Source organism: Macrotis lagotis, chromosome 1 (assembly GCF_037893015.1).
Source record: "Macrotis lagotis isolate mMagLag1 chromosome 1, bilby.v1.9.chrom.fasta, whole genome shotgun sequence".
Lineage (NCBI taxonomy): Eukaryota > Metazoa > Chordata > Mammalia > Peramelemorphia > Peramelidae > Macrotis > Macrotis lagotis.
Genome location: NC_133658.1, coordinates 156,671,770 through 156,684,322, shown reverse-complemented (window position 1 = coordinate 156,684,322; position 12,553 = coordinate 156,671,770). Strand labels below are relative to the sequence as shown.

General features: G+C 42.6%; 2 protein-coding genes across 2 annotated transcripts in view; one reads left to right on the top strand and one right to left on the bottom strand.

The window, feature by feature from the left end:
• The first annotated feature begins 137 nt into the window (after positions 1 to 137).
• On the top strand, positions 138 to 3,349 carry CIAO1 (cytosolic iron-sulfur assembly component 1). The gene is made up of 7 exons (XM_074209230.1): positions 138 to 444; positions 644 to 792; positions 1,034 to 1,145; positions 1,261 to 1,349; positions 1,826 to 2,027; positions 2,139 to 2,226; positions 2,837 to 3,349. Exons 1-7 carry the CDS (start codon positions 306 to 308, stop codon positions 3,075 to 3,077), a joined length of 1,020 nt encoding a protein of 339 aa, XP_074065331.1. The 5' UTR covers positions 138 to 305; the 3' UTR covers positions 3,078 to 3,349.
• Positions 3,350 to 4,497: 1,148 nt separating this feature from the next.
• SNRNP200 (small nuclear ribonucleoprotein U5 subunit 200) overlaps positions 4,498 to 12,553 on the bottom strand; it is a 41,549-nt gene continuing 33,493 nt past the window's right edge. The window contains exons 38-45 of the mRNA XM_074209229.1: positions 11,149 to 11,313; positions 10,511 to 10,632; positions 10,201 to 10,344; positions 9,938 to 10,114; positions 9,473 to 9,633; positions 9,253 to 9,334; positions 5,246 to 5,338; positions 4,498 to 5,101 (exon numbers count right to left, since the gene is read on the bottom strand). Coding sequence (XP_074065330.1) covers positions 4,958 to 5,101; positions 5,246 to 5,338; positions 9,253 to 9,334; positions 9,473 to 9,633; positions 9,938 to 10,114; positions 10,201 to 10,344; positions 10,511 to 10,632; positions 11,149 to 11,313 — 1,088 coding nt within the window. The 3' untranslated portion in view covers positions 4,498 to 4,957. The remainder of the gene's footprint in view (positions 5,102 to 5,245; positions 5,339 to 9,252; positions 9,335 to 9,472; positions 9,634 to 9,937; positions 10,115 to 10,200; positions 10,345 to 10,510; positions 10,633 to 11,148; positions 11,314 to 12,553) is intronic.

The following is a 12,553-nucleotide window of genomic DNA, read 5'->3' as shown; positions in this document are numbered from 1 at the left end:
TGCCGCGCCTCCGGGAAGCCCGGGGGCCCGGCCGGCCCGTCCCGGGGCGCGCCCGCGGGCCCGCTCGGGCGCCGAGGGAGGGGCCTCCGGCCGGGGGGGCGGCGCCCCAGCCCGCGGGACAGCGCGCCGCGCTTCCGGGGCCCCGGGCCGCGACGCCACTCCCAGAAGGCCGCGCGCGGCCGCCGCGCCCGCGGGAACTACAGTTCCCAGCAGCTTTCGGGGCGGCGGGGCGGAAGAGGGAGGCTCCGCGGGAGGCCCGAGCCTGGACTCGCCTCCTCGGGGTCCGGCGGAGCGCCAGCGCCGTCATGAAGGACTCCCTGGTGCTCCTGGCCCGCGTGCCGGCCCACCCGGACTCCCGCTGCTGGTTCCTGGCCTGGAACCCCGCCGGGACCCTGCTGGCCTCGTGCGGCGGCGACCGCAGCATTCGCATCTGGGGCAAGGAGGGTAAGGCCCCGGAGAGCCCAGGCAGGTGCCCGGCAGCGTTACAGCCGCCGGCCCCGCGCCAGCCGTGCCGGAGGGTTCGGGGGCGAGGCCCCTCCCCCACCCCCGCCGTGTCCCCGGAGAGAAGCTTGAGAAGTGAGGGGGTGCCCCCCACCCCACCCCACCCCGGGCCCGGGCTGTCAGCCGCCTCCTGTTTCCCCAGGTGACGGCTGGGCGTGCAAGGCCGTCCTGGCCGAGGGGCACCAGCGCACTGTGAGGAAGGTGGCCTGGTCCCCCTGTGGGAACTACCTGGCCTCTGCCAGTTTCGATGCCACCACTTGCATCTGGAAGAAGAACCAGGACGACTTCGAGGTAAGGAGGCCGCAGGGTCGGGGTGCATGGAGCCCACCGTGCCAATGAAGCACGTGCCCTGGCCCGCCGGCCTGCCCCGGCCGGGGCTCCAGGTGAGTTTGGCTGTAATGTCACCTAGAGGCACAAGGTAGATAAATAGTCATGCAAGACGGGAGGAGGAAGCGTCTGTGATTGAAGGGATCCAGAAAGATCTGCCAGGACCCTTCCCTTTTGTGGATCCTTCCCGCTATACTTCCCACAGTGTGTAACCACCCTTGAAGGACATGAAAATGAAGTCAAGTCAGTGGCCTGGGCCCCATCCGGTAGCCTTTTGGCTACCTGCAGCCGGGACAAGAGCGTCTGGGTCTGGGAAGGTGAGTAGATGGCTTAGTGGGAACTAATTATGAAAGCCGGTTGATTAATGTAGCCATGTTATTTTAGCCTTTTTGGGTCTGGCTGTTGAGCTCATGGTCCCCTTACCTCCTACAGTTGACGAAGAGGATGAATATGAATGTGTCAGTGTTTTGAATTCACATACACAGGATGTTAAACATGTGATATGGCACCCTAACCAAGAGGTAAGAGTCAGGGATAGAGGCAACTCTTGAAACAAAAGGCACCTAGATATGGGATGGGAGATTCTCTGATGTTAATGTCTTAATTCTGTCCTTCCTGAGCTTACACTCTAAACGGTTTTATGTGTGTGTGTGTTGTAAATTGAAACCTTGACTCTGCTCTTAAAAACGAGGCAATAAAGCCTCTGTAGGCTGTGAGAACATGTGGGGATGATGGGGTTACTGCATAACACCATAACCTCAACTGCTAGGTGGTACAGTAGATAGACTCAGAATCAGGAAGACCCGAGTTCAAAGCTGTCTCAGACATTTATTAGCTATGTAATCTAGTTTTCTCATCTATAAAGTAGGAGTAATGATGACTATCAGGATCAAAAGAGACATGTGAAATGTTCCACTTGTGATATTTGCAAACCAAAAACTAGCTCTCGTTAACGTTCTTAGCAGTGTTGATCTGTCCTGTGTATTCTCCTCCTTAGCTATTGGCATCAGCCAGCTATGATGACACAGTAAAGCTATACCGGGAAGAGGAGGATGACTGGGTATGCTATGCCACCCTGGAGGGCCACGAGTCCACAGTGTGGAGTTTGTCCTTTGACCCCAGTGGCCAGCGTCTGGCATCTTGCAGTGATGACCGTACTGTGCGCATTTGGCGCCAATACCTGCCAGGCAATGAGCAAGGTGAGTTGCCAGAAACTTAAGCAGAGAGTGACTTCTCTCGAGATGTCTGGAAAACATCTATAAGCAGTTACTTGGGTATTTTTCAAACTAATTGGAGACATTTTCTAACAGGAGTGGTCTGCAATGGCTCTGACCCTACCTGGAAGTGTATCTGCACTTTATCTGGCTTCCACTCTCGAACTGTCTATGATGTGTCTTGGTAAGTCATTCTCATTCCTAAAGCTGGTATCCACATCTCCTGCACTGACATCTGCTCTTTGGGATGGAACTGGATTATTGATTTTGCCAGATCGGGCCAGCACCAGCCTCCTGCTGTAATAGGTGCAGCGTAGCTTCTGGTCTGGGAGTATTTAGAGACAAGATGGACAGGCCCAGACATCAGCTCTTATTTAGACCATGAAGATAGAATCATTATTTTTCAGCACTTATTTAGTATCTTATCAAGAAATATGTGAGTGCTTCTGTGTGTGTGTGGTGTATATATAATTAGTTTCCCTTTATGAAGTAAGCATTAAGACTGGAAAATAGTTTCAACATAATTCTGGCTGAGTAGCAGGTTGTTGTGTTGAAAATGAGTTAGGGAGCTTTCCTTTAATCTCTACCTACTAAACTAAAGCTACATCTAAAATTGCATATAAGTATGTTCATAAAAGTTTAGAAATGTTAGGATTATGTGAGTTGATCTCTAGTTCTGCTCAAGAAAGACCTTGAGTAAATGAGTCCAGGTTAGGAAAACCAGTACCTCTCCCAACATCATGATTGCATGATCTGCTTAGAGTTGACCTATGCATTGACACCTTTCTTCCTAGGTGTCACCTGACAGGAGCCCTGGCCACAGCTTGTGGAGATGATGCCATCCGGGTATTTGAGGAAGACCCCAGCTCAGACCCTCAACAGCCATCCTTTTCCCTAACAGCTCATCTATCCCAGGCCCACTCCCAAGATGTGAACTGTGTAGCATGGAACCCCAAGGAGCCAGGGCTACTGGCCTCTTGCAGTGATGATGGTGAGATGGCCTTTTGGAAATACCAACGACCAGAAGGTCTCTAAGGCTCTTTTACCCAGTTTCCCTGGACTTTTGAGCAGATGGATAATATTGCTTTTCCCCAAAGGGGAAAAGAAGTCATAAGAATCAGTTTCTCAGTCTACATCAAAAGTCTCAATGCATCAATGCACACAGTGCTAGCTTCACTCTCTTCATGTCTGAACTTAATCAGTCTGTCAGAAGCTGATTGCAAGAGCTTCCACAATCACTGATAATTTTTCCATCCTATGACTTGGGCCCCCTAGTTCGAATGTATAAAATAAATGTTTTAAAACTCTTTCCTCACGTTTTGTTTGCATTAAGATGATGGGTATGGAGTCTTCATTATTTAAATTTTCTATAGTGTGCATACATGGGTTACCTTTTGAGAAACTCCCACCAAGGTATAATGAAATTGATTTAAAGAGATGGTGGCAACACTGGGGGGTAGAAATATCTTTCAGTATTACCTTGAATCACTTCTCATTTTAGCTCTGTGCTGGTATCTCCCAAACCATTTTTGTCAATCTTAGGATCACTGTAACATGATCCATAGGGACTCCAGGAAAGCTGGGAGTGGACCATATTAGTAGAACTGGCCCTGCTCAGCCTTAGGAATAAGGGTGGCTCCTATTCTTATTAGCACCTTCATACGCACTTATCTCTACATACAAACAAGTTATATACAGAGAAAATTTAGGATAATCTCAGAGGGAAGGTACTAACCCCGAGAACCAGAAAAGGCTTTTCTTGAATTCCACAACCCATTGTTCTTTGGAAATTTATTTAAAGCAATGGGGTTAAGTGACTTGCCCAAGGTCACACAGCCAGGCAATTATTGTCTGAGGTCACATCTGAACTCTAGTCCTCCTGACTCCAGGGCCAGCACTCTATCCACCATGCCACCTAGCTGCCTCCTTCCACAACCTGTTTTAATAACCTGAGTATAACTCAGTTCTCTCAAGTCCACTTTGGATCAAAGTTAGCCGTGTTTTTCAGCTCCACAGGCTTTCAAAAAAGTAGCAGAAGATAGCAATTCAAGAAAACTCAGACTTAGCACATGTAACTTTGGCTTGCTAGCTTGCCTGGATGTCTTGCTTAAAATGAAGGCAGTCCTATGTAAAGGTGTCTGGTGAGACAGTTAAGCCTTGCTGGATAGTTCGTGCTGCCCCCAGGGCTTGAAACTTTAGGATTTCAAAATGCTGAATGATCTCTAGGATGGCTGGTACATTCTCCTGACATGACTTCATTTCAGTTACTGAGGAAGGAAAGTAAGAAACCCTGATCAAAAATGTCTGGAGGGGGTTACCTGTGAGTAGCACTTACTAGCTGTGCTGAGGAAGTTTCATCTGATCAAAGGAAAAGGACAGAAAATCTCTCTTAGGCAAGGAGCTATTCATGAACCTTTGTTACTTAAGAGAATCACTCAAAGACAGTCAAATCGTGAAGTTTTCCAATGATTTTACTAGAATATTCAAAACAAAAGATATTCAAAGAACCACATTAAAAAATACTGTACAAGTTCCATGCTTCAGCACAGCCAACAAAAAACAGCAAATATTCAAATCACTAAGGGGACTTAGGGCTAAAACATAACAAAGGGTGATATGTTGACAGGTCAATACTGGTAGGATTCCCTCTCATATTGAATCTCTGAAAATCTAGGGTCTCATTAACTACAAACTTCAAATATTCCAGTTGAGCATTTTCTTTTTAGGTTTTTTTTTTTTTTTTTGCAAGGCAAATGGGGTTAAGCGGCTTGCCCAAGGCCACACAGCTAGGTAATTATTAACTGAGACCGGATTTGAACCCAGGTACTCCTGACTCCAAGGCCGGTGCTTTATCCACTAGGCCACCTAGCCGCCCAGTTGAGCATTTTCTGTGAGAATAAATGAATGCCCTGGACTCAGTCAGAATCACTATCACTTTCTGCTTCTTTCACATCCACACTGAATTTGTATTCCTGGTCACAACCCATGTAGGCATCACTCATAAAGTAGAGAGTGTAATTATGGGCGCCAGTGGCAGGAGCCACAAAATCAAGCTTCACCTAGAGGGGAAAAGGAAGCAAGAATAAGGATGAGTAGTTGTTCTATGATTTAGAGAGCCTAGTCATGCCCCATACCACTCTTCTTCCCACTTTCCCCCATCTATCTCCACCCCGCTCCAGGTAAGGCTTGAACAATTCATTTACCTTGGCCTTCTGTTGAAGTGTCAACCTTTTGATGGAGATGAGGCTATTGGATTTGGAATCTCCAATCACAACCCACCAGCCTTCCTCACGTTTCTATAAAAGTAAACAAAGTATCCACCACTTATTGTATTGGAAAGAAATATGGAATTTGAATCCCATCTCTTTATACCCACTAACCATAACTAGATGATTCAATTCATGTCTCTTCAGTGTCTATAAAACTCAGATAAAATTTGGAGTACTCACCTCACAAAGCTGTTAAAAGGAAAGTATTTACATAGCTTTTTAAAATCTTGTATGAATGAGGGATATTGAATATGTGAGAGAAAAGGCAGAAAGTTGCCTGAGCTCTCAGTTTCCCTTGAAACATCTTTAAATCAAGCCTCAATATGAATTCTGGAGTGACTAAACCCACAAAAGATAGAGTGAAACAATTTTCCAGTCCAAAATAACTTAGAAGGATTTCAGGAAAGGTCTGTTTCACTTGGAAAAAAAGGGAGGGCAAGCCAACAAGAGGCTCCTGACTCCAAAAACCGAAGCCCCAGTTGGTCCTGACTCAATAGATCAACTGTGAGGCCTCTAGCACCATAGCAGCAGACAAGCTACTAATCCCTGGTCCCATCCCCACCTACAACATGGACTAGGACTAGCTAGCTACCAGGCCACAGAGCTATGATCAAGCTACTATGGTGACAGGGAAGGTTACAACCCAAACTCAGAAAAGGACAATGTCAAAAGTCCTATATGCAACACCTCAAAAAGAAATAGGAATTGATCTCAGGCCCAAAAAAATCCTTCTGGAAGAACTCAAAAGAAATATTTTAAAAATCAAATAAAAGGTTGGAGAAGAAATGGGAAAGAAATGGAATTATACAAGAGATCATGAAAAAAGATAGGTAAAAGAAGCATGAAAAATAAAAAAAAAGTACAAAAATTTACTGAAGAAAACAACTCCCCTTAAAAAGTAGTACTGGAGGCGGCTAGGCAGCGCAGTGAATAAGGCTCTGGCCCTGGAGTCAGGAGTACCTGAGTTCAAATCTGGCCTCAGAAACTTAATAATTACCTAGCTGTGTGGCTTGGGCAAGGCCTTAACCCTGTTTGCCTTGCAAAAAACCTAAAAAAGTAGTACTAGCCAAATGAAAAAGGAAGTACAAAAGCTAAATGAAAATAATTACTTAAAAACTAGAACTGGGCAAATGGAAGCTAATTAAGAGACATCAAAAATCAATCAAACAACATCAAAGAAAACAAACTATACCTCAATGGAAAAACAACTGACCTGATTCAAGAGATAATTTGAGAATTAATGAGCTAAAAAAACCATGATTTTAAAAAAAGAGTTTAGACAGCATCTTTCAAGAAATTATCAAGGAAAATGCCTTGCTATCTTAGAACCAGAGGCTGAAATAGAAAAAAAAAATTCCCCAATCACCTTCTGAAAGAGATCCCAAAATGAAAATTCCCAGGAATATTAAAGCTAAATTCCAAACCTATCAGATCAAATAGAAAATACTGAAAGCTGTCAAGAAAGAAAATTAAAATATTGAGGAGTCAGTCATTACACAAGATTTAGTAGCTTCTACATTAAAGATTAGAGGGCTTGGGATATGAAGTTCCAGAAGGCAAAGGAGTTTGAATTACAATCAAGAATCAACTACCCAGCAAAACTGAGTATATAATCTTTCAAGAGAAGAAACAGAATTCAATGAAATAGGACTTTCAAACACTCCTCATAAAAATACCAGATCTAAACAGAAAATTGGATTTTCAAAAATAAGACTCAAGAACAAGTAGGACAGAAAAAAAATCTAAGTTATTCAATAAGGTTAAACTGTTTACATCTACATCCCTACATGGGAAGATGATATTTGTAACTCTTAAGAACTGCATCTCTATTACAGTAATTAAAAGTAATATACATTTAGGGGTGGCTAGATGGCACAGTAGATAGAGTACTGGCCCTGGATTCAGGAAGACCTGAGTTCAAATCCAAACTCAGACACTTAAAAATTGCCTAGCTGGGTGACCTTGGGCAAGTCACCTAATCCTATTTACCTTGCCACCCCCCCAAAAAAACAAAGAATATACAATTAAAAAAAATTAAGGGATGAGAAAAAGGACTGCCTTGGGAAAAGAGGGAAATGGGCAGAATGGAGTAAATTATATCACATGAAGAGTTGTAAAACACCTATTGCAATGGAGGAAAAGGAGAGTGGGGCAAGTACCTTACCTTCCATCAGATTTGGCTCAAAGAGGGATTAACACACACTCAGGTAAAGAAATCTAAGAGGGCTATTATGGTTTCTCAGTCAATGGAATAAAGATGATGGGTTTTCATACACTAAGACAATGGAACTGAAACTGGAAATGGCTTCAGATATCAGTCTAACAATGGACTGAGCATATTGTCTAAGGGTCAGCCTTAAATGAATTCAAAGAGCAACAATAGTTTGGTTGCCAGGTGAAGAGTTGCTCTGATCGCAAAAACTCATGGAGTATTTAATAAGGAATGAAGAGATTAAGATGCAACATATCTTAACAGCCCCTAAACCCCCATGCATATTAGAGCAAAGTATGACAAGATTTATAATTAATCCAAGTCATCAAGGCAGGAAAAAGTGTGCAACTCTTTCTATCATTTCCAAACTTCCAACAAAACCAATTACAATGATTCCTAAAAGAAAGAACTCTGATATCAAGCATAATGCCTTGCAAAACTTAACATTTGAACTGAATTTATTTAATTCAGTTCAATGTTATCTGAAAAATCATGAATCTTAAACACATCAATTTTAACAATATCAGGTTAACTGAAATATTAATGAAGAAAACAAGAATCATCTACTTCATATCCACTTAGAAAATGAGTCTAAACCATAGAAAGGTATTAAATCAAGCTTATTTTTTGTTTTTAGGTTTTTTGCAAGGCAAATAGGGTTAAGTGGCTTGCCCAAGGCCACACAGCTAAGTAATTAAATGTCTGAGGCCAGATTTGTACTCAGGTGCTCCTGACTCCAGGGCCAGCGCTCTATCCACTGCGCCACCTAGCTGCCCCAGAAAGGTATTAAATCAGATGGAAGAAAAAGATTCCATAAAGTGTCAAATAACAAACAAAAAAGATACATGTAGTAGAATATTGACTTAGAATACCACACAATAACAGTATCTATGTTGTAGACATTTGACATCTCAGATGGAAGGGGTCCTTCCCAGAAGGTTGGAAAAAACCAGAAAGGCATAATCCCCTGCAAGATTTATTTAAACATAGGGGCGGCTAGGTGGCGTAGTGGATAAGGCCTTGGAGTCAGGAGTACCTGGGTTCAAATGCGGTCTCAGACACTTAATAATTACCTAGCTGTGTGGCCTTGGGCAAGCCACTTAACCCCAATTGCCTTGCAAAAAAACTAAAAACAAAACAAAACAAAACAAAAACCATTCATTTAAACAGTGGGATGGCTTCAATACCCCCAGAGACCTAGAAAAAGAGTAAGTTAACTCATCTACTTGCAATACCAGTTCTACCATACTTTCCATACCTTCCTCCACTCAGAATTTGGACATAACACCAGTTCTAGAAATGTGGGTGAAAGAAAAGTAAGTAAAAAAAGGAAAATGAGAGTGCTTTCTTATTTCTCCCAGTCTAGTAGCAAAAGACAGAATAATTCTATGGGGTGGCTTGCAACAGACTTCTAGCACCTTAAATCTGTATTTTAAAAGTTTTCTTCACATTCCTGGTAAGAAAATAGCTCTGCCAACACAGATTGATATCTAGTCTCTGACTTATAGTTTTAGAGAAGCTAAGGTTATATGACTTACTGAAGATCACTCACAGTATTGCATATATATAAAATTGATATTATAGCTTCAAGGATGGTACTTGCTAACCACAGTGCAATTCTGCTTCTTAAAGCACAAAGTCTAAATGTCCTCTTCCTCAATCATATGTTTAGACTCTAGAGAGTAAAAAAGGGATTCAAATCTATATAAGCAAAATCAAAAAAGCTTACCTGTGGGAAAAGAGGAGCAATGACAGGGCCTGTGACTTCCTCTTCTCGCTCTAGCTGCACTAGCACAACAACTGGTCCACCACTGCAAGAAAAAAACAGGACATCATCACCTGTGCAGAAAGGCTCAGAGCAAACTTAAGGGCTGCCTCCCACCCACCCATGGCTGTGTATTCCTTCTTAGGTATTTCTGGGGATAGGGGATGGGCCCCTCCCAATTCACCTGCGGATGCTCTCTTTCTCCACCACCTCATAAGACAATTCAATATTGGGATAGCGATTACAAAAGCGAGCTACATCAGCAATCTGATTGTCTGACAGCTGAAGTAGTGTGTTGCGTTCTTCATCTTCCATCTCCATAATGTCAAAGACACTCTCTACTCCCTGTAAGGAAACAATGGAAATTCAGAGAAATCCAGAAAAAAAAAGGGGGGGGAACACTAATGGAAACTTGCTGTAGAAACATATTAATTTCCCCAACATAACCAGAGGAAATACTGCCCTTAACTGGCAGGCAGAAATGTTACCTCTCTTGTCTAAGATCATGATGTGTGGCTCCTCATTGCCAAATGAGGACTGGAGATTTTCTTAGATTACAGTTGGGTTCCCTTTGCCCACTTAAGTCCAACAAATTTAGCTTCCCTCCTCTGGCACCTCCCTAACGCTCTCAATCTGCATCTCAGATTACCTTGTCTGTGCATCGCTTGATGTGGTCAGAGGTGAAGTGTGGCAACTGCTTCAGGTAGGAGTCTTTGGACCACATGGCTTGGGTAACCATCTGGGCCAGTTCCATGGCTGCTAGAGCAGGGCTCAGCCAACCATTGCTAGAGAGGACATCAACACAGGCTTGGATGAGCCGGATAGCCTACAGATGGAGAAACAAGAACACATCAGGCACAGGAATGATTGCCTTATTTCCCTCCACTCCCCACCCCTCCTACCACACAATACCTTACTAAGGATCTCCTCAGTGTCCGATTGCAATTCAGCACTTAGCTGCATACGGGACAAATGGGCCTGAAGCAAGAGGTTGGTCTTAACATGAGGGTCATTGAACTTGGGATTGTTCAGCTTATGAGGCACCTTCTGAGCCAACTGGTAAGACAGAAAAAGAAATATCGTGAGACTTCCAAAGTAGCCACATAGTTATATTCAATTCTTCAGGTAATAATTATAACTAAGTAATATCTAGAATTAGGAGTTTTCTATAATGGCTTACTATGGTGCTCAGGGCTGTGATTTGTTATCTCTATAGTCTTACCTGCCGTAGCAGGTTGTCTTCATGATGTCGGATGGGAATGTTCTCATACTCAGCTGCATTGGAAATGATCTCGATGAGTCCACGTACCTTGGTCTTAGCATTCAGAGACATACTGAAGAGCTCTGGGGACAGAAGTGTTTGAGCACAAAATCAAGGACAGTTGAGACAGGAACAGAAATGCCCAATACCATGGAACTACAATATTTTACATAATTTATCACATTTAAAGCTCTTGGGTTTGCTTTTGGTTTGTTTTGTCCATTAATGAAGATGACCACGACATCAGGGAGGTGATGCCATGAGAAGTACATGATTTGGATTTGAGTGAAGGGATGCTGTGCTAAGACATCAGCCTCACTTTCTCCTCCAGTCATCTGGATCCAGTGGCCAGATAGGAATCAGGATAACTGGAGATGGTTCTGGAGGCAATCAGGGTTAAGGTACTTGCCCAGGGTCACATAGTCAATTGTCTGAAGCTGGATTCGAACTCCCATCCTCCTGACTCCAAGGCGAGTGCTCTATCCACTGTGCCACCTATCTATCCTTGAAAGGTCTTGGGTGAGGTACCTATGGCTACCTTTTTCCTTAGGCAAGATCTACTTGCACAATTTTCCTTTAAATGACTCTAGACTCCTTACCAATGGTGGTGTAGTTGATGTAGTAGTAAGCAGCAATCATGCCCAGGTTCAGGGGTGCCACATCCATCTCATCCTCAATACTGATACATTTAGACTGTTCCAAATCACTTAATGTCTGCTCTACCAATTCAGACAAATGATCTGACAAGTGACGATGGGAGATGCCTATAGATTTAAGAGATCAGTTGAAGTCAATTTTGGAGAAATTGTGTTGGACAAATAACACTAACGCATTGCTGTTAGATCTGTGAATAGGTAAAGCCATTCCAGAAAGCAATTGGGATTATCCTAAGTGGCAAAAATGTCTATACCTTGTGAGAAGAAATTCCCCTGCTAGCTATATACCTCAAGGAAGTTACTAATTTAAAAAAAAAAAGGCTCCCAAACACTGGCATTAGTAAAGAACTGGAGACAAATTAGAGGTCCAACCTTTGGAGAAAGGCTAAACAAACTGTGGAGCATGAATATAATCTGGAATATTACTCTACTGTAAGAAATAGTGACTACAGAGAAGCACGGAAAGATTTAAAATGAACTGATGAATGCTCCAAATCACTAATAAGAGAAATGCAAATCAAAACAATCTTAAGTTTTCTCCTCACAATCTACAAATTGGCAAAGATGACAAAAGAAGGGGGAAAAAAAATCAATGTTAAAGGAGTTGTCGGAAGATAGATAAACTGTGTGTTGTTGGTGGAGCTGTGAATCATTACAACCATTTTGGGATCATGCAAAATATCCATATGCTTTGATCTAAAGATTCCATTAGCAGGCTTTTACTCCAAGAAAGGCCAAATGACAAACCAAAATATTTAAACAGCACTTTTATAGCAAAGAATCAGAAACAAAATATATGTTCAATGATCAAGGAGCAGTTATACAAACTATGTTCCATGAATGTAATGGAATGTTACTGTGCTATTAAAGAATGATCAATTGTTTTCATAAGCAATGAATACAAAGAAATAGGAGAGAAACTACATGAAGGATGCAGAGGGAAATAAGCTGGATCAACAAAACTATACATGCCTATAATGGAAATAAAAAGAATAAACATACACACAAAAATCAAAAGTAAATATGGCAAAATTTGAAAGAAGCGTGGCTCAAAGAGATACATAAAAAGACACTCCAATATATGCAAAGGTAGGAGGTCCACAAGTGTTGATCATTTCACATATTTTTCAGACATTTTCTTGATGTACTGATCAGTTACAGATTTTCCTCTTCTTTAACATTTTTTGTCTTTAAAAATTATCTGTTATATGTGGTGGCTCTCTGGGAAGGCAAACAGGAGGGATATTGGGGAAATTGTGGTGAAATAACAAAAGATATCAATAAAAACTTTAAAAAATTATTATTACAAAATTTAAAGAACAAGCTTGGCCCCAAAGAAGAGGTATAA